The sequence below is a fragment of the Heptranchias perlo genome, unplaced genomic scaffold (assembly GCF_035084215.1).
Source record: "Heptranchias perlo isolate sHepPer1 unplaced genomic scaffold, sHepPer1.hap1 HAP1_SCAFFOLD_65, whole genome shotgun sequence".
Classification (NCBI taxonomy): domain Eukaryota; kingdom Metazoa; phylum Chordata; class Chondrichthyes; order Hexanchiformes; family Hexanchidae; genus Heptranchias; species Heptranchias perlo.
Window position 1 is genome coordinate 1,046,494 of NW_027139677.1, and position 25,014 is coordinate 1,071,507.

The 25,014-nt window shown below is 45.7% G+C and overlaps 1 protein-coding gene across 1 annotated transcript; it reads right to left on the reverse strand.

Annotated features, from left to right (window-relative positions):
- Window positions 1-22,903: 22,903 nt before the first annotated feature.
- On the reverse strand, window positions 22,904-23,812 carry LOC137318108 (probable G-protein coupled receptor 139). Its single transcript, XM_067981084.1, has one exon. The coding sequence runs from the start codon at window positions 23,810-23,812 to the stop codon at window positions 22,904-22,906; it is 909 nt and encodes a 302-aa protein (XP_067837185.1).
- Between the last annotated feature and the right edge of the window lie 1,202 nt (window positions 23,813-25,014).

Below are 25,014 nucleotides of genomic sequence, written 5' to 3' on the forward strand. Positions count from 1 at the left end.
CCTCACTCGGTTTGGGCCTATCTGCGATTCCACTCCTTACCCAGTCTGGGCCTGTATGTGAATCCAGTCCTTACCCGGTCTGGGTCTATATGTGACTCCAGTCCTTACCCGGTCTAGGCCTATACGCCACTCCAGTCCTTACCCGGTCTAGGCCTATACGCCACTCTAATCCTTACCTGGTCTGGGCATATACGTCACTCCAATCCTTACCTGGTCTGGGCCTATACGTCACTCCAGTCCTTACCCGGTCTGGGCCTCTATGTGATTCCAGTCCTTAGCCGGTATGGGCCTATATGTGACTCCAGTCCTTACCCGGTCTGGGCCTATACGTCACTCCAGACCTTAACCAGTCTGGGCCTATATGTAACTCTATTCTTTCCCCGGTTTGGGCCTATATGTAACTCCAGTCCTTACCCGTTCTGGGCCTATATGTGACTCCAATCCTTAGCCGGTCTGGGCATCTATGTGACTCCAGTCCTCACCCAGTCTGGGCCTATTTGTGACTCTAGTCTTTCCCCGGATTGGGCCTATTTGTGTCTCCAGTCCTTACCCGTTCTGGGCCGATATATGACTCCAGTCCTTACCCGTTCTGTACCTTTTTACGCCTCCAGTCCCCACACCAACGTGGTTGACTCTTAACTGCCCTCTGAGGTGGGCTTAGCAAGAAACTCAGCTGTATCCAAGAGAGTTTATGGGTGGGCAATAACTGCCTGCGACGCCCACATCTCAAGAATGACTAAAGAAATAAACGATTGCAAGTTATTATTGACGCCCTGTGTACATTCGGGGGGGGGGGGGTGCGTGGCCGAGGGTGGGGTGGAGATGTGATCTTTCTGACTGGTACAGGTCAGTACTGGGGCAATTTGCATTGGGGCATCAGAAACTTCAGACATTAAGTACCAGTTGGGGGGTGGGGTGTGGTGAAACTCGATTTGGGTGGTGATATAAAACGCTCGTTATACTTCAGTGGAGGTGAATATCGGGTGCAGGGCCAATATCGGCGGCAGTTGCGATACGGACCCGTTTTGGGCCCCCGCCTAAATCAAATTTCACCCGCTTCGTGTCTTAAGTTTGAAATCACCATTCATCAGCTGCCGGATCCTCGTGGTATAAATCGGATGATCGCATTGGCTCAGAAGCTGAGCCATTGACTTACCTTTCAGATCACCTGACAGTTTCTCTTCCACCTGACTGCAGCGTGCGTTGTGAAGCAGATTCGGACCTGAGAAAGACGTTTCACCTCATTAGTATTGAGCTTTATCTCTGGGACAAATAGTGAAATAACCACTTCCGGTGGCCAGTTCGAGACATTGTGTCGGACAATACCTTTCTTCTGTATTTCCTTCAATATGTATTTCAGCTTTGGCCTGGCTCCCTGCATTTTCACCAAGGTTTCCCACAATGTCCGTTCTGCGCGGCCGTTCTTTTCCGTCACTCTATCCAGAAGGTATCGAGAGGCTTCCTTTCTGCGTTGGTGCTTCACTGATTGACTGATGAACTGCAATCACCAAGAGATAATGCGGAAGAAAGAAAGACAGAAAGATAGAAAGATAAAAAGAAAAAGGAAAGTTAGACTTTTGCAATTATAGAGCGCCTTTCACGACCTCAGGATATCCCAAAGCATTTTACACCCAATTAAGTACTTTTGAAGTGTAGTCACTGTTGTAATGTATAAAAGGCGACAGCCAATTTGCGCACAGCAAGATCCCACAAAAAGCAATGTGATAATGACTAGATAATCTGATTTAGTGATGTTGGTTGAGGGATAAATATCGGGCTCAGGACACTGAGAAGAACTCCATCTGCTCTTCTGCGAAATAATGGCCGTGGGATATTTTATGTCCATCAGACAGGGGCAGACGGAGCCTCGGTTTAACGTTTCAACAAAAAACGACACCAAGTGACAGTGCAGCACTCCCTCAGTACTAACACTGTGAGTGTCCACCTGGATTTTGTGCTCAACCCTCTGGACTGGAACTTGTACCCACTACCTGCAGACTCAAAGGCAAGAGTTCTACTCACTGAGTCACAGCTGACACCTGTAATGGTACTAGACCGCGACCATTGTGCTGAAATAACATCACCTTCAGTGGTTTGTTAGGGGAAAGGTTTAGAATTACAAAGAAACAGAAAATACAGAGCAGGCCTCAGTGAGGATCAATAGTAAAACATCGCTCGAAAGTAGCAATAAAATAAAGAAAGATGATTGTTTCCTTCAATGCCTGAAATACTGGGATTCATTTAACACCCATCTTGAGCCAGTGTAATTGCAGGAAATTCGAGTGTACCGTGCTTTAACCTGGGGGCGGAGCTATTGTAATGAGCCGTGATAGGTTCAAGGGAAAGGGATTGACAGATATGCGTACAACAGTCAGGAAATTCAGTTGCAGCGTAACACACTTGCGTCCGAGTTTCTTCGATTTTTAACACTGGGTATTTTTGCTTTACACCCGATTACACGTGTCTCACTTGCAGCGTCCTGCAGGGTTCCACTCAGGCTCAGCGCAACTGGCAAGAACAAGAAATTGTTGCAAGTTTTCAAGAGTAGCTGAGGAAGACCTGGCTGTCCAATCTCTCCAGAATGGTTCTGTGCATTTCTTGGCGCCGGTTAATGGACACAAGCAAGGGCCTAGTAGGTGATTGTCTAACAGCTTTCTTGGTTGGGAAATGGTGGGAGTGTTGGAGAGGGGAGGGGGAGAAGAACATCTGAGCGCCTACATGAAATAATGGGGATAATGTAGGGGAAAACCTGGCGTGGTGTATAATGGCGACCGACTGGGCAGTGTGCGGTTCACACCACCGCCCAAAGTTTAAATTGCCCACATTGGGCTGAGCTTCCAATTTCGGACCTGTCCGATTTTGCTGTACTTTGAGGCCTCCTTCTCAAGATGTAATCGATACTTTACTTTTAATGTTGAAAGTTTATAAAACCCTGGTTCAGGCCCCAGCTGGAGTATTGTGTCCAATTCTGGGCACCACACTTTAGAAGGACGCCAAGGCCTTAGAAAGGGTGCAGAAGAGATTTACTAGAATGGTACCGGGGATGAGGGACTAAAGTTATGTGGAGAGTTTGGGGAAACTGGGATTGTTCTCCTTAGCGCAGAGTCGGTTAAAAGAAGATTTAATAGAGGGATTCAAAATCGTGAAAAGTTTTGATGGAGTAAATATGGAGAAACTGTTTCCAGTGGGAGAAAGTCCGGTAACCAGAGGACACAGATTTAAGGTAATGTGCAAAAGGTCCAGGGGCGACATTTTTTAATGCAGCGAGTTGTGATTATTTGGAGTGCACTGCCTGAAAGGGCGGTGGAAGCAGGTTCAATAGTAACTTTCCAAAGGTAAATCCTTGAAGAGGAAACATTTACAGGGCAATGGGGAAAGAGTGAGGGGAATAGGACTGATTGGAGAGACATTTCAAAGAGCCGGCACAGGCACGATTGGCCGAGTGGCCTCCACCTTTGCTGTACAATACTGCGATACGACTATGATTTACTCTCGATTCTAAATGACCAACGCTTTGACGCAAAATGAGGCAACTGGTGTAATCCAACATACCCCATATTCCTCGTCACTCAGTGAATTTTCTGCCATTAGTGCCAGGGCGATATTCTCCACCAGTTCAACCATCGCTTCCTCTATTCTCTGACGGTAGAACTGGGTGATGACTTGTAACTCTGTGTCATTATAACTGGCCAGAAGTCGTCTGACTCCATCTTTCTCCTCAGCTAAAAAAAACAATGTAATTTAACGTGAATGAAAATTGCAACATACAAGATATGATTAAGTAATTTACAAGAATATTGTTTCAGCCGGTTGGCAACCAGTTGTAAATTCCCTCATCAACCCTTACCATTGCCAGTTATATAGTTGATCACCTTTCGAATTGCCCCTTTTCCACTTTTCCCTCCTGTCGGAGTACTTTGTCCTGGTCCCGTTTTCCACCCCTCAGCCATAATGGAAACATCTGCTCGGAATCTGAGCGGAAATAAACTTCATTCATTAGAATAGGTAAATATCGACAATTAATATCCGGTGGATTGATCCAATACAATTAATGGAATGAAGTTACGTTATGAATAGTTATTGATAGAGTAAATGAGGCGAAACTGTGGCAGGAGGATCGGTAACCAAAGGACGCTGATTTAACGTGATCGGCAACAGAATCAGAGGCGGAGATGAGGAAACATGTTTTTACGCAGAGAGTTTTGATGATCTGGAATTCACTGCCTGAAAGGGCGGTGGAAACAGATTCAATTGTAACTTTCAAAAGGAAATAATTGAAAATGAAAATGTTGCAGGGTTATGGGGAGCGAGCAGGGGAATTGGACTAATTAGTTAACTCTTTCAAAGAGCGGGCACAGACACGATGGGCCGAATGGCCTCCTCCTGTGCTGTATGATTCGATGATATCACAATTCTACCTTATTAAATTGTAAGGGGTACAATTATTAAGGTCTTCCTTCACTGCTTTCTGGCTTCACTGCTGAAGGTTAGAATTAAAAATTCTTTTTCACAACTCTCTCACTTCCGGATAGCTTAAGGGTGGCAATTTGAACCTATCTCGGCCGCCGGGAAACGGCCGAGATTGGTTTTACACCCGCCGCCCAATATTACTCCCTAGAAGGAACGAAAGAACGGATGTTTATACGGCACATTTCAGGACCTCCCAAAGCCGCTGTACAGACAATGAAGGACTTTTTTGATGTCTATTCAGTGCTATAAACGGAGGGAATCACGGAAGCTGGTGTACGGACAGCAAGATCCCACAAACATCAAGGACTTTGTAATAGGGCCCTAACTTGTAAGCATTGGATTCCTCTCTTGCTTTCAGGTCTGTTGGGTAGGACATTCCAAGGTTATAATCACGACTAGCACTCGGGGACTGGGATCTGCGATTCCAGACCGTCCTCCAGGTGATATAAAGTCCTCAGAAAACATGTTATTATGACAGATTACATCAGGAACTTCTTCATCCTACAAAGTGTGATCAACACATGGAACCAACTCCACGTCGTATTAATGACTATCGGCCGTGGAAGAAGGTGGATGGTTCGCAGTCCCGCTCCAGAGACTTGAGCAGACAATCTGGGCCGACACTCCACGGTGCCAGTACTGAGGGAGTGCTGCACTGTGGTTGGTACTGTCTTCGGACAAGACGTTAAAGTGAGGAACAGGAGGAGGCCATTCAGCCCCCTTAAGCCTGTTTACATAGGAACAAGAGGAGGCCATTCAGCTCCCCTCCAGCAAGTTACATAACAGGAGTAGGCATTTCAGCCCATCGAACTTTTTACACAGGGACAGGAGAAGGCCATTCAGTCCATCGAGCCTGTTACACAGGGACAGGAGAAGGCCATTCAACCTATCGAGCCTGTCACACAGCGACAGAAGAAGGCCATTCAGTCCCCCTCGAGCTTGTTACATAGGAACAGGAGTAGGCCTTTCAGCCCATCGTGCCTGTTACACAGGAACAGGAGAAGGCCATTCAGTCCCCCTCGAGCTTGTTACATTGGAACAGGAGTCGGCCTTTCAGCCCATCGAGCCTGTTGCACAGGAACAGGAGGAGGCCATTCAGCCATCGAGCGTGTTCCGTCATTCAATCAGCTTGTAGCTGATCTGTAGCTGAACTCCATCTAATCTCCCCCACCACCCCTCACTTGGTTCCGAAACCCCTTGTTGAACAAAAATCTATCAATCTTAGTTTTCAAATTTCCAATTAACCCCCAGCCTCCACAGCTATTTGTGGGAGAGAGTTCCAGACTTCTACACCCCTTTGTGTGAAGAAATGCTTCCTGACATCACCCTGAACGGCCTGGCTTTAATTTTAAGATTCTGCACCCTTGTTCTGGACTCCCCCCACCAGAGGAAAGAGTTTCTCTCTCTACCTATCGAATCCTTTAATCATCTTTAACATCTCGATTATTTAAACCCTCACCTTGCGACTGAAAAGCTGATCAGTTAAACACACAAAACGTTTTGCCTTTCAATTCAACATTAATCTATCAGGATAAATGTACAACTACGCGGATGTTAAGAAATTTAAATCCATAATAGACAGAGTCGGGTAATTTGCTTTTTTCCTACCTTGTAGTGTAGCACCTTCTAAAGTGACTCAGTGAACGTATGTCTTCTTATCAAACACACCCAGAGCAAACTCCACAAACCTAGCCTTTTCGATCGAATCATTACAGAAGTTCCACTCCACACGCCGGCCAAAGTTCAGCTTCAGATCACAGTCACCAAGGGAGACGTCAGTCCAATCGATAAAACATACTGGATCCTGAGCTTTATAAATAGATGCATGAAGTACATAAGCAAGGGAGTTATGCTAACCCTCTATGAAACACTGGTTAGGCCTCAGCAGGAGTATTGTGTCCAATTCTGGGCACCACACTTTAGGAAGGATGTCAAGGCCTGCGAGAGGGTGCAGAGGAGATTTTCTGGAATGTTTCCAGGGTTGAGGGAATTCAGTTAAATGGAGAGACTAGAGAATTTGGAATTGTTCTCCTTACAGCAGAGAAGGTTACGGTGAGATTTAAGAGACGTGTCCAAAATCATAAAGGAAGAAAGAGCTTTCATTTATACAGCGCCTTTCATGACCTCAGGACGTCCCAAAGGGCTTTACAGTCAATTAAGCACTTTTAAAGCTGAGTAACTGTTGAAATAGAGGGAAATGTGGATACGGTGGTATATTGGTTATGTTACTAGACGAGAAATCCAATAGGCCTGGATTAATGATTCAAAGTCATGAGTTCAAATCTCGCCACAGCAGCTGGGGAATTTAAATTCAATTAATTAAATAAAAATCTGAAATTAAAGAAAAGCTATTATCAGGATTGGTGGCCATGAAACTACCGGATTGTCACGAAAAGTCATCGAGTTCACTAATGCCCTTGAGGGAAGGATACCGGTCGTCCTTACCCGGTCAGGCCTATATGTGACTCCAGACCCACAGCAATGTGGTTGATTCCACAACGCCCTCTGAAATGGCCTAGCAAGACAGTCATTGTAAAATCTCGCTATGAAAAGTTATTATAAGAATAAAACCGGACAGACCACGAGGCACCGGACACGACAAAGGCAAACGAAGCCCTGTCGACCCGGCAAAGTCCTCCTCACGAACTTGTTGGGGACTTGTGCCAAAATTTGGAGAGCTCTACCACAGACTAGTCAAGCAACAGCCTGATAGAGTTATACTCACAGAATCATACCTTTCAGCCAACGTCCCAGGCTCTTCCGTCACCACACCTGGGTCCGTCCTGTCCCAACGGCAGAACAGACCCACCAGACGTGGCGCTGCAGTGATATACAATCAGGAGTGAGTGGCCCTGGGAGTCCTCAACATTGATTACGGACCACATGGCATCAGGCCAAACATGGGCAAGGAAACCTCCTGCTGATGAATCATTCCTCCTCCAAGTTAAGCGCCACTTGGAGGAAGCACTGAGGGTATCAAGGGCACAAAAATGCTCTGCGTAGTGGACTTCAATGTCCATTCGCAAGAGTGGCTCGGTAGCACCACAGCTGGCCGAGTCCTGAAGGACATAGCTGCCAGGCTGGGCCGACGGCAGGTGTGAGGGAACCAACACGAGGGAAAAATTTACTTGACCTCTTCCTCACCAATCCACCAATCGCAGATGCATCTATCCATGCCAGTATAGGTAAGATTGATCACCGCACAGTCCTCTTGGAGACGAAGTCTGGACTTCGCACTGAAGACACGATCCAACATGTTGTGTGGCACTACTTCCGTATTTGAATGGGATAGATTCAGAACACCTGCAGCAGCTCAAAACTGGGCATCCATGAGGTGCTGTGGGCCACCAGCATCAGCAGATTTGTATTCCAGCACAATCTGTAACTTGAGGGCCCGGCATATTCCTCACTCTACCATTACCAACAAGCTAGGGGATCAACCCTGGTTCAATGAGGAGTGTAGAAGAGCATGCCAGGAGCAGCACGAGGCAAACCCAAAAATCAGGTGCCAATCTGGTGAAGATACAACTCAAGACAACATGCATGCTAAACAGCGGAAGCAACATGCTATAGACAGAACGAAGCGGTTCCACAATCAACGGATCAGATCAAAGCTCTGCAGTCATGCCACATCCAGTCGTGAAGGGTGGTGGACAATTAAACAACTAATGGGAGGAGGAGTCTCTGTAAACATCCCCATTCACAATGATGGCGGAATCCAGCACGTGAGTGCAAAAAATAAGGCTGAAGCGTTTGCGACCATCTTCAGCCAGAAGTGTCGAGTGGATGATCCATCTCAGCCTCTTCCCGATATCCCCACCATCACAGGAGCCAGTCTTCAGCCAATGCGATTCACTCCACGTTATATTTGATCATCATCTCTCAGGCGGAATAGCATCGGCCGCCCGTTACAGCAAACGCCCGATATTAAGTTCTGCATTTTTTTATTCGTTCATGGAACATGGGCGTCGCTAGCGCCGTCAGCACTAATTGCCCATCCCTAATAATTGCCCTTGAGAAGGTGGTGGTGAGCCGCATTCTTGAACCGCTGCAGTCCGTGTGGTGAAGGTTCTCCCATAGTGCTGTTAAGGAGGGTGTTCCAGGATTTTGACCCAGCGACGATGAAGGAATGGGGATATATTTTCAAGTCGGGATGTTGTGTGACGTGGAGGGGAACGTGCAGGTGGTGTTGTTCCCATGTGCCTGCTGTATTGTCCTTCTAGGTGGTAGAGGTCGTGGGTTTGTTCATTGTACTATACTATCACCTTTACACACATTGGTCTAGTCTCGAGTACACAGGCTAGATTTGTTCATTGCACTATACTATCACCTTCACACACATTAGACTAGCCTAGAGTACACAGGGTAGATTTGCTTATTGCACTATACTATCACCTTCACACGCATTGGAATAGCCCAGAGTACACAGGGTAGATTTGTTCATTGCACTATACTATCACCTTCACACACATTAGACTAGCCTAGAGTACACAGGGTAGATTTGCTTATTGCACTATACTATCACCTTCACACGCATTGGAATAGCCCAGAGTACACAGGGTAGATTTGTTCATTGTACTATTACATCACCTTCACACACATTAGACTAGCCTAGAGTGCACAGGGTAGATTTGTTTATTGTAGTATCCCATCACATTCATACACATTGGGCAAGCCTAGAGTGCACAGGGTAGATTTCTTCATTGTACTATATCATCACATTCACACACATTAAACTAGCCCAGAATTCACAGGGTAGATTTGTTCATTTTACTATACCATCACATTCACAAATTGGACTAGCCTAGAGTACACATGGTAGATTTTCATATTGTAATATAACATCACCTTCACACACATTGGACGAGCCTAGAGTACACAGGGTAGACTTGTTCATTGTACTATACCATCACCTTCACACACATTGGACTAGTCTAGACTACACAGGGTAGATTTATTCATTGCACTATCCTACCACATTCACACACATTGGTCTCGCCTGGAGTACACAGGTTAGATTTGTTCAAAGCACTGTCCCATCACCCTCACACACAATGGTCCACCCTGAAATACACAGGGTAGATTTGTTCATTGTACTTTACCATCACCTTCACACACATTGGAACAGCCTTGAGCACACAGGGTATATTTGTTCATTGTACTGTACCATCACGTTCACACACATTGGAATAGCCTGGAGTACACAGGGTAGATTTGTTTATCGTTAAACATCGCTTGGGAAGATTGCAGAGAGGAAAATGTACAGGGGGTGTTCACAGAATTCAACATTAACTTCCAAGTTGTCAACTAGACCTTGCAGATGGGACTTCCACTTATTTTCGTGAAAAGGAAAATCAGACAGTCCGTAAAGTAGCGGCCCATTCACAAAGCCCGTGATCATCGCCCTGCAGTGAAAGTTAAAATCTAATGCATGGAATTAAAACCCACCGGTTCAGATTTTCCTGTCTGTGCATCTCCCAGGCGATCCTTAACGCCCAGCTGATAAAGGTCATTTTAACTTCCAGCAATGCTGTAAAATGGACGATCTCAGAAGTCAATGGAAAGTAAAATGGAACAGGGTATATAATGGGCACTGAATACGGGAATCTGCTCCAATAATGTATTTCGTTTAATAAAGGCATTATTTTGCTAATCTATGTTGTATCAAATAATGAATCATTTTCCGCATTCTGCTTCTTTCTCAAATTGCATTTCCCTGCTTCCAGCCTGCAAGACAATGACCTGAAAGATTCAAGAGTGAAACGACTCTTGAAAGCACTGGAGAAACCTGATTGTAAAATAGAAACACTGGAGTAAGTGAAATTCTGCTTGATTAAATGTTGCACCAGTCATTCAGGTCCATGCTGCATCAGATCTGTTCCCCCAGCCCTGTTGTAAATTTATTGCTATTTTTGCTTTTCTTGATGTCCTCTGAAAATAACATCGATTGAGTTCTGAGACACGTAATAACCTTCTGTCGCTTTGTAATACAGGCTGAACAATAACCGGCTCACAGATGCTTGTATCGAGGGACTCTGCTCCGCACTCGATGGAAACCAATCACTGAGCGTATTAGATGTCATTTCAGATGGAAATATCGACAAAAGGGCAAATTGCTTCACATTTAGTTCATTTTCACAGCTCGAGAACCTCGCGGCACAAAGAAAGAAGCTGAAGCTGATCCGGTAAATCATGTTTCATCATATTTATATTCCACTCTGTAGTTTGGGCTTAAAATCAGACTCAGATATCATTATTGCAGTCTGTATATGAAACAATATTTTATAAATTTTAGCGGAACTTTGTTTATTCGGGAGAAACTTCTTTACCCAGACAGGGTGAGAATGTGGAATTTGCAACCACATGAAGTAGTTGAAGCGAATAGCATAAATTCATTGAAGGGGAAGCTATGTAAGTACAAGAGAGAGAAAGGAATAGAAGGATATGCCGAAAGCGTTTGATGAATTCGGATGGGAGGAGGCTCGTGTGAAGCATAAATACCAACATGGACCAGTGGGGCCGAATGGCCTGCTTTTGTGCAGTAAATTCTATGTAATTCAATGTAAATACTACAGAGTAGCGAACAATACACTATTATTGTGTAATGTAAGGAATCTTACAACACCAGGTTATCGTCCAACTGTTTTATTTCAAAATCACAAGCTTTCGGAGGCTTTCTCCTTCGTCAGGTGAGTGTGGGAATCGGATTCCTTGGAAGGTTATCGCATTTATAGTCAGAGAACAATACCTGGTGAGTACAGATAATCTTTCCAACTGCCCGTTGTCAAGGCAATCAAAGTGTTCAGACAGAGAGATGTTGCCTACAGAACCACCGAATACACAAACGGCCAGAACAAAACACAGAGAGAGAGAGAGAGAGAAGCATCCGAAAGGAAGAGAAAGACAGAGAATGACCCGTTGTATTAAAAACAGATAACTTTTCTTCGCTGGTGGGGTTACGTGTAGCGTGACACGTACCCAAGATCCCGGTTGAGGCCTTCTCATGGGTCACCTCGCTAAGGCCATCCCCACACCTCCACTACTCGCCTTCAAACAGCCACCCAAACTCAAACAGACCATCGTTCGCAGCAAATTACCCAGCTTTCAGGAGAACAGCGTCCACGACACCACACAACCCTGCCACGGTAACCTCTGCAAGACATGCCAGATCATCGACACAGATACCACCATCACACGAGAGGACACCACCCACCAGGTACATGGTTCACACTCCTGTGACTCGGCCAACGTTGTCTACCTCATACGTTGCAGGAAAGAATGCCCCGGACCATGGTACATTGGCGAGAGCATGCAAACACTGCGACAACGGATGATCGGACACTGCGCAACAATCGCCAGACAGGAGGCTTCCCTTCCAGTCAGGGAACACTTCAGCAGTCAAGGATATTCTGCCACCGATCTTCCGGTAAGCGTTCTCCAAGCCGGCCTTCGAGACACACGACAACGCAAAATCGTCGAGCAGAAATTGATAGCCAAGTTCTGCACCCATGAGGACGGCCTCAACCGGGATCTTGGGTTCATGTCACGCTATAAGTAACCCCACCAGCGAAAAAAAAGTTATCTGTTTTTAATACAACGGGTCATTTGCTGTCTTTCTCTTCCTTTCGGATGTTTCTCTCTCTCTGTCCGTCTGTCTTTTGTTCTGGCCGTTTGTGTATTCGGTGGCCCTGTAGGTAACATCTCTCTGTCTGATCACTTTAATTGCCTTGACAACGGGCAGTTGGAAAGATTATCTGTAATCACCAGGTATTGTTCTCTGACTATAAATGCGGCAACCATCCAAGGAATCCGATTCCCACACTCACCTGACGAAGGAGAAAGCCTCCGAAAGCTTGTGATTTTCAAATAAAACAGTTGGACGATAACCTGTTGTTGTAAGATTCCTTACATTTGTCAACCCCAGTCCATCACCGGCATCTCCACATCATGGCTAGTATCGACACCACAAACTGCCGGCTCACAGTGGAGAGGATATCCAAGAAGATCGCGCAAAAAGACACAGTCATGAAGTGTTTACAGAGCTGCAAGAAAGCAGACAAGATCCAGAAAGGACTACAGATCACAAACCCACTCAAGTCGACATACAACTCAGATTACGATGAGAGACTCTGCCGACGTACCTCTCGCACACTCCGCAACCGTCTCGGACACCAACTCGACAGCAGACGCCGCAACCTCGAAACCAAGATAGAGTCGATACTCCCAACCTGTCGTCAGGACACAGCAGACCAGCTACGAGACACCACCAAACAGATGAGGCAACGGACCTACGCTGCCTACATGAAAACCAAGAGCAGGAAGCTTGAGAAACTCGGCATCACCACCAGCATCAACCAAGCCTCCCCCGGTACCACGGTTGCAACCACAGGGAAGTCTATCGTCAATTTGTCCAACCACACCCTTCAACCAGACGAAATCGAAGTTCTCAGCCGAGGGCTCAATTTCTACCCCACCAGCAAAATGGACCCCATGGTCTCCCGGCAGACACAGAGGAATTCATCAGGAGAATGAGGCTCCGGGAATTATTCCACAAATCCCAAGATTTCAGCAGCGAACCCAATGAGACAATCAACGATCCGGGGCAGCAGACAGAGGGATCCATGGTACAACTACGGAGGGTCGCTGCCCTCACCTTGACATGTATGCTCAAGCTGTCAGGAAATGCATCAATGCCAGATTCATCAGCCGCACTCAGAAGACAGTCCAGAATGTCACACGAGCACAATGCAACGCCATCAACGCTCTCAAGACCAACCGCAACATCGTCATCAAACCAGCGGACAAAAGAGGAGCCATCGTCATAGAGAACAGAACGGACTATTGCAAAGAAGCATACCGACAACTGGACAACCAGGAAGACTACAGACGGTTACCCGCAGATCCGACCAAAGAACACACCCACCAGCTCAACAAACTGATCAAGACCATCGATCCAGACCTTCAAAGCATCCTACGCGCTCTCATCCCACGTACTCCCCGCGTGGGAGACTTGTACTGCCTCCCAAAGATACACAAAGCCAACACACCCGGACGTCCTATCGTATCAGGCAACGGAACCCTGTGTGAGAACCTCTCTGGATACATCGAGGGCATCCTGAAACCCATCGTACAGGGAACCCCCTGCTTCTGTCGCGACACTACAGACTTCATACAAAAACTCAGTACCCACGGACCAGTTGAACCAGGAACACTTCTCACCACGATGGACGTCTCGGCACTATACACCAGTATCCCCCACAATGACGGCATCGCTGCGACAGCATCAATATTCAACACCGACAACAGCAAATCTCCAGACGCCATCGTACAACTCATCCGCTTCATCCTGGATCACAATGTCTTCACCTTCGATAACCAGTTCTTTACCCAAACACACGGAACAGCCATGGGGACCAAATTCGCACCCCAATACGCCAACATTTTCATGCACAAGTTCGAGCAGGACTTCTTCACTGCACAAGACCTCCAACCAACACTATACACCGGATCCATCGACGACATTTTCTTTCTATGGACCCACGGCAAGGAATCACTAAAGAGACTACACGATAACATCAACAAGTTCCATCCCACCATCAAGCTCACCATGGACTACTCCTCAGAATCAGTTTCTTTCTTGGACACACGAATCTCCATCAAAGACGGGCACCTCAGCACCTCACTTTACCGCAAGCCCACGGACAACCTCACGATGCTCCACTTTTCCAGCTTCGACCCTAACCACGTCAAAGAGGCCATCCCCTATGGACAGGCCCTGCGAATACACAGGGTCTGCTCTGACGAGGAGGAACGCAATGGACACCTGCAGACGCTGAAAGACGCCCTAGTAAGAACGGGATATGACTTTCGACTCATCGATCGACAGTTCCGACGGGCCACAGCGAAAAATCGCATAGACCTCCTCAGAAGACTAACACGGGACGCAACCAACAGAGTACCCTTCGTCTTTCAGTACTTCCCCGGAGTGGAGAAACTACGCCATGTTCTCCGCAGCCTTCAACATGTCATCAATGACGACGAACACCTCGCTATGGCCATCCCCACACCTGCACTACTCGCCTTTAAACAGACATCCAACCTCAAACAGACCATCGTTCGCAGCAAACCAAGACACCACACAGCCCTGTCACGGTAACCTCTGCAAGACATGCCAGATCATCGACACAGATACCACCATCACACGAGAGTACACCACCCACCAGGTGCATGGTTTATACTCCTGTGACTCGGCCAACGTTGTCTACCACATACGTTGCAGGAAAGGATGCCCCAGAGCATGGTACATTGGCGAGACCATGCAGACGCTCCGACAACGGATGAATGGACACCGCGCAACAATCACCAAACAGGAGGGTTCCCTCCCAGTCGGGGAACACTTCAGCAGTCAAGGACATTCAGCCTCCGACCTTCGGGTAAGCGTCCTCCAAGGCGGCCTTCAAGACACACCACAACGCAAAATCGTCGAGCAGAAATTGATAGCCAAGTTCCGCACCCATGAGGACGGCCTCAAGCGAACAAAAGTTATCTGTTTTTAATATAACGGGTCATTTGCTGTCTTTTTCTTCCTTCCGTATGTTCCTATGTTTCTGCCTCTCTCTCTCTGTTTTTTTTTTGGGTGTTTGTATATTCGGTGGCCCGGTAGGCAACACCTCTCTGTCTGAACACTTTGATTGCCTTGACAACGGGCAGTTGGAAAGACTGCCTGTAATCACCAGGTATTGTTATGTGATTTATAAATGCGATAGTTTCGAGGATTTCATTTCCACATTCACCTGAGGAAGGAGGAAGCCTCCGAAAGCTTGTGATTTCCAAATAAAATCGTTCGACTATAACTTGTGTTGTAAAATTGTTTACATTACATCTAATGTATGAATAGGGTATCACTAGTACCAGAGGAGAACGGTCACATCTAATGTAAGGATAGGATATCACTAATACCAGAGGAGCACGGTCACATCTTTGATATGTATAGGGTATCATAGTACCGGAGGAGCATGGTCACATCTAATGCAAGTATATCGTATCACTCGTACCGGAGGAGCACAGTCACATCTAATGTAAGTATATGGTATCATTGGACCGGAGGGGCACAGTCACATCTAATGTAAGTACAGGGTCTCACTAGTACCGGAGGAGCATAGTCACATCTAATGTAATTATATGGTATCATTGAACCGGAGGGGCACAGTCACATCTAATGTAAGTATAGGGTATAACTATTACCGGAGGAGCAGAGTCACATCTAATGTAAGTATCATGAGCACCATAGGGGCACAGTCACATGTAAATTAAGTAAAAGGTGTCACTGGTACTGGAGGAGCAGCGTCACATCTCATGTAAGTAATGGGTATCACCAGTACTGGAGGAGCACGGTCACATTTAAAGTAAGTATAGGGTATCACTTGCACCGGAGGAGCACGGTCACCTCTAATGTAAGTATAGGGCATCACTGGAACCGGAGGACCACGTTCACATCGAATTTAAGTGTAGGGTCTCACTAGTACCGGAGGAGCACGGTCACATCTAATGTTGTTATAGGGTATCACTAGTACCGGAGTGGCACAGTCACATCTAATGTAAGTATAGTGTATCACTAGTGCCGGAGAAGCAGGGTCACATTTAATGTAAGCATAGGTTTTCATAAGTACCGGAGGAGCACGGTCACATCTAATGTAAGTACAGGGTCTCACTCGCACCGGAGGAGCACGGTCACATCTAATGTAAGAATCACTCGTACCGTAGGGGCACAGTCACATGTAAATTAAGTAAAAGGTGTCACTGGTACTGGAGGAGCAGGGTCAGATCTAATGTAAGTATAGGGTATCACTAAAACCGGAGGAGCACCGTCACATTTTGTTTAAGTATAGGGTATCACCAGTACCGGAGAGGCACAGTCACATCTAATGTAAGTAATGGGCATCACACCAGTACGGGAAGAGCACGGTCACATCTAATGTAAGTATGGTGTATCACTGCAACCGCAGGAGCACGCTCACGTCTGATGTCATTATAGGGTATCACTAGTACCGGAGGAGCGCGTTCACATCTAAAGTAAGTATAGGGTACCAGTAGTACCGGAGGAGCACGGTCATATCTAACGTAAGTATAGGGTATCATTGTACCGGAGGAGCACGTCACAACTAATTTATGTATAGGGTCTCACTCGTACCGGAGTAGCACGGTCACATCTAATGTAAATATAGGGCATCACCAAAACCGGACGAGCACGGTCAGATCGATAGTAAGTAAAGGGTATTACTATTATCGGGAGAGCATGGTCACATCTAATGTAAGTATAGGTTATCACTTGTACCGGAGTGGCACGTTCACATGTAAAGTAAGTAAATGTATCACTGGTACAGGTGGAGCACGGTCACATCTAATGTAAGTATAGGGTATCACTGGTACTGGAGGAGCGCGTTCACATCTAATGCAAGTGTAGGGTATCACTGGTACAGGATGAGCACGGTCACATCCAATGTAAGTATATGGCATCACTCGAACCGGAGGAGCGCGTTTACATCTAATGTAAGTGTAGGGTACCAGTAGTACCGGAGCAGAATGGTCACATCAAATGTCATTATAGAGTATCACGAGTACCGGAGGAGCACGGTCACGAACACTTCAGCAGTCAAGGACATACAGCCTCCGATCTTCGGGTCAGTTTTCTCCAAGGCGGCCTTCGAGACACACGACAACGCAAAATCGTCGAACAAAAATTTTAAGCCAAGTTCCGCACCCATGAGGACGGCCTCAACAGGGCTTCATGTCACGCTACATGTAACCCTACCAGCGAAAAAAAGTTATCTGTTTTTAATACAACTGGTTATTCTCTCAATTTCTCTGCCTTTCGGATGTTTCTCTCTCTCACTCTCTCTGTCTTTGTGTTCTGACCGTATGTGTATTCAATCGTCTTGTATGTAATGTTTCTCTGTCTGAACACGATTCAACCCCTTTGCCTTGATAGCGGTCAGTTGGAAAGATTATCTGCAATCACCAAGCATTTTCTCTGACTATAAATGCTGTACCTTTATGGAATCCCACACTCACCTGACGAAGGAGGCAGCCTCCGAATGCTTGTGATTTTAAATAAAGCTGTTGGACTATAACCTGGTGTTGTAAGACTCCTTACACTTGTCTACTCCAGTCCATCACCGGCATCTCCACATCAGAGGAGCACGGTCAGATCTATAGTAAGAATAGGGTGTCACTATTATCCGGAGAGCACGGTCACATCTAATGTAAGTATAGGGTATCTCTAGCAACGGAGGAGCACGGTCACATCTAATGTAAGTATTGGGTGTCACTAGAACCGGAGGAGCACGGTCACATCTAATGTAAGTATAGGGTATCTCTAGCAGCGGAGGATGACGGTCACATCTAATGTAAGTATTGGGTATCACTGGTACTGGAGGAGCACGGTCACATCTGATGTAAGTATAGCCTATTACTAGTACCGGAGGGGCACGGTCACATTTAATGTAAGTAAAAGGTATCACTGGTACTGGATGAGCACGGCCACATCCAATGTCAATATAGGGTATCACTAGAACTGCAGTAGCGCGTTCACGTCTAATGTAAGTATAGTGTATCACTAGTACTGGAGCAGCACGGTCACATCTAATGTAAGTATAGGGTATCACTAGTACCGGAGGAGCACGGTCACATCTGAAGGATGCATAGGGTATCACTAGTACCACAGAAGCACATTCACATCTAATGTAAGTATAGGGGGCCACTAGTACAGGAGGAGCGCGTTCACATCTAATGTAAGTATAGGGTATCACGAGAACCGGAGGAGCGCGTTCACATCTACTGTAAGTTTCGGGTATCACCAGTACCGGACGAGCACAGGCACATCTCATGTAAGTATAGGGCACCACTAGTACCGGAGGAGTACTGGCATATTTTAAGTAAGTTTCGGATACCATTAATACCGGAGGAGCACGGTCATATCAGAGGTAAGTCGAGGGTACCACAAGTACCGGAGGAGCAAGGTCACATCTTATGTAACTATAGGGTATCAGTTGTAGCGGAGAATTACGCACGTTCTTAATAGATTAAATCATAGAATCATAGAATGGTTACTGCACAGGAGGAGACCATTCTGCCCATCGAGCCCATGCCGGCTCTCTGCAAGTGCAATCCAGTTAGTCCCACTCCCCACCCATTCCAAGTAGCACTGAAATGTTATCCCTTCAAGTTCTTATCCCATTCCCTTTTGAAAGTCACGATTGAGTTTTCCTCCACCGTTCCCCAGGCAGTGCATTCGAGATCATAACAACTCGTTGCATAAATTTTTTTTTCTTTGGATCGCCTTTGGTTCTATTGCCAATCACCTTAATTCTGTTTCCTCTGGTTCTCGGTCCTTCCGCCAATGGGTACAGTTTCTCCTTATCTCCTCTGTGTCGAACCCTATCCGCGTAACAGAAGTTCCTGATCCCTGGAACCATTCGAGTAAATCTTGTTCGCACCCTCACTAAGGCTTTCACATTCTTCCAAAAGTGCAGTGCCCACAATTGGACACAATACTCCAGTTGTGGCCGAACCAGTGTTTTACGAAGGTTGATCATAACCTCTTTGCTTTTGTTGTTAGAGGGTATTCTGAGGGACAGGATCTACAGGCATTTGTAGAGGGAGGGACTGATTAGGAACAGTCAGCATGGTTTTGTGAGAGGAAAATCATGTCTCACGAATTTGATTGAGTTTTTTGAAGGGGTAACCAAGAAGATAGATGAGGGCTGTGCAGTAGACGTGGTCTACATGGACTTCAGCAAAGCCTTTGACAAGGTACCGCATGGTAGTTTGTTACATAAGGTTAAATCGCACGGGATCCAAGGTGAGGTAGCCAATTGGATGCAAAATTGGCTTGACGACAGAAGACAGAGGGTGATTGTAGAGGGTTGTTTTTCAAACTGGATGCCTGTGACCAGCGGAGTGCCTCAGGGATCGGTGCTGGGTCCGCTGTTATTTGTTATTTATATTAATGATTTTGATGAGAATTTAGGAGGCATGGTTAGTAAGTTTGCAGATGACACCAAAATTGGTGGCATTGTGGACAGTGAAGAAGGTTATCGAGGATTGCAACGGGATCTTGATAAATTGGGCCAGTGGGCCGATGAATGGCAGATGGAGTTTAATTTTGATAAATGTGAGGTGATGCATTTTGGTAGATCGAATCGGGCCAGGACCTACTCCGTTACTGGTAGGGCTTTGGGGAGAGTTACAGAACAAAGAGATCTAGGAGTACAGGTTCATAGCTCCTTGAAAGTGGAGTGACAGGTGGATAGGGTGGTGAAGAAGGCATTCGGCATGCTTGGTTTCATTGGTCAGAAAATTGAATACAGGAGTTGGGATGTCTTGTTGTAGTTGTACAAGACATTAGTAAGGCCAAACTTGGAATACTGTGTACAGTTCTGGTCACCCTATTATAGAAAGGATATTATTAAACAAGAAAGAGTGCAGAAAAGATTTACTAGGATGCTACCGGGACTTGATGGTTTGACTAATAGGGAGAGGTTAGATAGACTGGGTATTTTTTCCCTGGAGGGAAGGATGGTAAGGGGTGATCTTATAGAAGTCTATAAAATCATGAGGGGCATAGATAAGGTAGATCGTCAAAATCTTTTCCCAAAGGTAGGGGAGTCTATAACGAGGGGGCATAGATTTATGGTGAGAGGGGAGAGATACAAAAGGGTCCAAAGGGGCAATTTTTTCACTCAAAGGGTGGTGAGTGTCTGGAACGAGCTGCCAAAGGCAGTAGTAGAGTCGGGTACAATTTTGTCTTTTAAAAAGCATTTGGACAGTTACATGGGAAAGATGGGTATCGAGGGATATGGGCCAAGTGCAGGCAATTGGGACTAGCTTAGTGGTATAATCTGGGCGACATGGACATGTTGGGCCGAAGGGCCTGTTTCCATGTTGTAACTTCTATGATTCCATGCAATCAGTCGGGACCAGGTGACTTACCTACTTTAAGTACAGCTAGCCTTTGTAGCACCAACTCTTTCTCAATTTTTAGCCCATCCAGTTTCTCAACGAACCCCTCTTTTACTGTAACTTTGGCAGCATCTTCTCCTTGGTAAGGACAGATGCAAAGTACTCATTTAGTACCTCAGCCATTCCCTCTGCCTCCATGTGGTGATCTCCTTTTTGGTCTTAATTGGCCGGACACCTTCTCCGACTACCCGTTTACTGTTTAAATGCCCGTAGAAGGCTTTTGGATTCACTTTTATGTTAGCCGCCAGTCTATTCTCAGAATCTCTCTTTGCCCCTCTTATTTCCATTTTCACTTCTCCTCTGAACTTTCTGTATTCAGCCTGGTTCTCATTTGTATTATCAACCTGACATCTGTCATACGCTCCCTTTTTTTTAGCTTCATCTTACTCTCGATCTCTTTCATCATCCAGGGAGCTCCGGATTTAGTTGCCGTACCATTCCCCCTCTTGGGAATGTATATAGACTGGACCTGAACCAACTCCTCTTTAAGGGCTGCCCATTGTTCGATTACAGATTTGCCTGCCAATCTTTGATTCCAATTTACCCGGGCCAGATTCCTTCTCAAGCCACTGAATTTTGCCCTCCTCCAATTAAGTATTTTTACTCCAGATTGGTCCTTTTCCTTTTCCGTAGCGACTCTAAATCTTATGATACTATGTTCACTGCTCCCTAAATGTTCCCCCACTGACACTTCCTCCACTTGACCGCTCTCATTCCCCAGAACCAGATCCAGCAATGCCTCCTTCCTCGTTGGGCCGGAAAGAGTGGGTAACCAGACGACACATGAGAAATTTACGCAGAGAATTGTAATGATCTGGAATGCACTGGATGAAAGGGTGGTGAAAACAGCTTCAATGGTAACTTTCAAAAGGGAATTGGAAAATACTTGCAGGCAACATTGTGCAGGGGTATGGGGAAAGAGCGGGGGAATGAGACTTATTGGATAGCTCTTTCAAAGAACCGGCACGACGGGCAGAACGGCATCAACCTGTGCTGTACAATACGATGAATCTGCGATACTATGATTTTAATGTTAGGAAGATATGGTGGGCTGTCTTCCCCCTCAAGATTAAAATGGTTAAAATGGAGGGGGAAATGTTTGTATTTATCACGTGGTCTTTAAGCCTCGACGGGGCGGAGCGCAGTCTGGAAAATTTTACGTTATATTAAAGGGAAGAAAATCAGTGCCCAGCGCTGACGTCCAGCAGTCTGATAAAAGCTAAAATAATTAAATAGTAAATATTTTTAAAGCGATTTATTTGTTATCTTTGAACTGTAAAGTTAAAATCAAACTGCTGAATAAACAAACTTCAGGGAGTGAAAGATGCACGAGCTCCTGAATAGAATTGGTGACGCGTCACAGAATCCCTGAACTTTGCACCAATTAGGATAAATCGGGAAACAGTTTCATCCGAGACACAGAAACTGGCGGGCGGAAAAATTGCCAATTAATTGGCACAAGTCTTCATTTGATACCTTTGCACCGAGCAACGCTCTCAAACCCCGGTCTGCAGTGTTACCGGTCGGAACTCCGAATACACAGCCTCGCACTGGGATGCCCAAACAACACCATTGATAAAAGGGCAGGGGGTATTACATGTTACTGTCTGTGCATCAATACACAGAGCGGATTATTCCATTCCAATATACGAGAGCATTGATTGCAGAACGATGCATCACATTTCCTGATGATGAATGTTATTTTACATTCTTGGTTCTTACATTATTTTATCAGTTTTACCGGGTCGCTGATTCAGATTAGTAACAGTCAGATACATTTAGTAACAACAGGTAAAGACTTTATTTTTAATGTTGCTGGACAGCCTTCAAATATTCCTCATTAATCGAAATTTCAGAAAAAGCAGATCAAACAAGGCAACAACTGTTAACATTCAAAAATGGTGAAATCTCGCAGCACTGCGAATGATACAGCCGCTCCGCTCCTTATTCCCAGGAGAAGGGATGAAGCGGCCGGTGCAGCTGACGTCAGTCCAGGCACCGAGTTCATCAAACCTCCGAGAAAAAGTAAATTCAGCAGGAATTTTAAACAATCGAATCTTTACCTAAAACTGATGTATCTTCATGCCAATTACACGGTAGAATTGCATTACTTTCCTTGCACAGTGATATTAAACTCGTTGATTAAATATTCTATTCCACTATTAACGTTCACTTCATCACTGACACTTTTCATACTTAATGGGGACTGTTCTTATTTGTCAGGAGTCACTCGGCCAATCAACTGCAGAAACCCGCGGTCAAAGTTAGCGCTAGATTCTATAAAGTGCAGGAAATATAGTCGCGTACCTGTGAGTTTTTACAAGAAAGATCATTATGGATCTGTGAGGAGAGGGAACCCCAGTCTAAGATAGAATCGGTGCTAAAACTGAATCCTAATGTTCCAAAGGGAGGTCTAGTTCGGAGTTCGTGTTCTAACCAATCTTAGAATCAGTGTCCAGGGAGATTTCAGCAGCTTCTTCAGCTCTTCTCTGAACTTCCTCTGGGTAGCTGCATAAATACAGGTGTTTGGACAGGAACTCAAATGCTTCAGCACAGCTCCGGCTTCGGTGGCGATATATCCTGGGTTTGTGCGGTCACCTCGGTAATAATTGGAGTTTGTCAGTCCGGTACTTACATAACTCACGAAAGCTGTCAGCCACAACAGCATAAAACTGCCCGATACAGTGAAGAGTAAAATGATGGATTTCCTTCGGTTCTCCATCTCTGGATCACACTGATTCACACTGCTGTGACCCCGCAGACTCCTGCGCTTTCTATTAGCCACTAAAATCCGTCTGATGGTCAAAGAATTAAACAAGGCAATCAATGTAAAAGGAAGACAAATGAGCGAGATGAGGTGAAACCAGGCGTACGTTGCACCTTGAGGGGAGGAGAAAAAGGCCACTCTTGACCGGCAGCCCCACTGCACTTTGTTAATTATTTGGTGAGGCTCAAATGCAAAAAAAACGGGGATGTCCTTTAAAAAGATCAGAATAGAGACGCCTGTTAGAACCGCGGCCGCAGTTCTCTCGGTGCAATACTTGTTTTTAAACTTCTGGCAGCAGAGAGCAACAAAACGGTCAAATGTGAAGGAGACGGTGAACCAAACAGACAAATTGAGTGCGACAACAGTCATGTATAAAATGAACGTACAAACGGGAGTGAGTGAGAGGAATGAAAGTGGGAAGTGATAACTGAAAATATGATAAACTATAATATTGATGATCATGACCAGTAGATCTCCTGTTGCCATGGCCACCATGTAGACAGAGATACACTTGGAAAGGCCGCAGTTTTCTCGGGAGAGAATCACAACTGTCATCAAGTTCGCTGTAAGAAAGAGAGAGGAGAGAAATAATATTCCACTGTTTGATATACATATGGAGATACCTGTTGAGAGCATTTTGCTCCATTCCGTGTGATTATCAACACGGAGCAGTGTGAGAACAGGATTAATATTCGAGTCACGACCCGGGAAACCGACCCACACAGTGGAATGAGCTGCTGCAGCGCTCACTGCACGGGGTGACGAAATGGTTCGTAAATCCAATGAAACGCTTACGTTGGAGCTTCAGAAACATTGTAACAACGTGAATATTAACGGATCAACGGAATCGTAGAAAGTGCAGACCCGCGGTTCACGGCATGTTCCTGGGTAATGCTGACATCTGGGAAACACGTTACCTTATTGATCATGCAGTAAGAACAGTGATAGAGTTAACACAGATGAACAAGGAACAGGTCACAACGGCTCACCTGGGACACCGACGGCTGCGAGAATCGGGTAGTAAATCTGTTTTATCAGCAGAATAGTTGGTTGCCCCATTTTCTGTGAGAATGGATAAATTCTCGAGGACCTGACACGACTCTGACCAGTGCATGTCTGAGGAAATGGAAGGGATTCCTCCATTTATGCACACATCAATTGTCCAGGGAGTCAATCATGTTGCACCATAACTAGCATTAGTTACAGTCATTTAACAAATAGACTCGGGGAAGTTGTTTTTTTTTGCATGAGACTTCGAATTCAGAGAAATAGTTGAATTAGTTATTGGACAGTTTAAGAAATCACACAATTTAAACATTCTTGACAAATGGAAAGTGGAATCTCCCAGTAACGGTCCTGACCCGATAACTACAGGACTGGTGGAGGCAGATACCCTTGAACTGATCGCCCTGACCCTGCCTTTGACTCACTCCGAGTGCCCCAACTCGATCAGTGCAGTTGCGGAAAATAATCCTGCAATTTTGGTGATGACCCCAGTCTTGCAGCATTAGACCTAAGCGGGCGTGTCTGGTACTAGTGGCACCCGTACACTTACATTCGAGGCAACTGTGCTCCGCCACATATAGTGATGCCCTATAGTTACATTAGATGTGACGGTGCTCATCCGGTTCATGTGATACCCCATATTTACATTAGATGTGACTGTGCTCCTCCAATACTAAGGATAACCTGCACTTACATTAGATGTGACGGTGCTCCTCCGGTTCATGTGATACCCCATATTTACATTAGATGTG

Coding starts and splice junctions, on each gene's coding strand:
- LOC137318108 (XM_067981084.1), bottom strand. CDS start 23,812: ATGACAGTTGTGATTCTCTCCCGAGAAAACTGCGGCCTTTCCAAGTGT.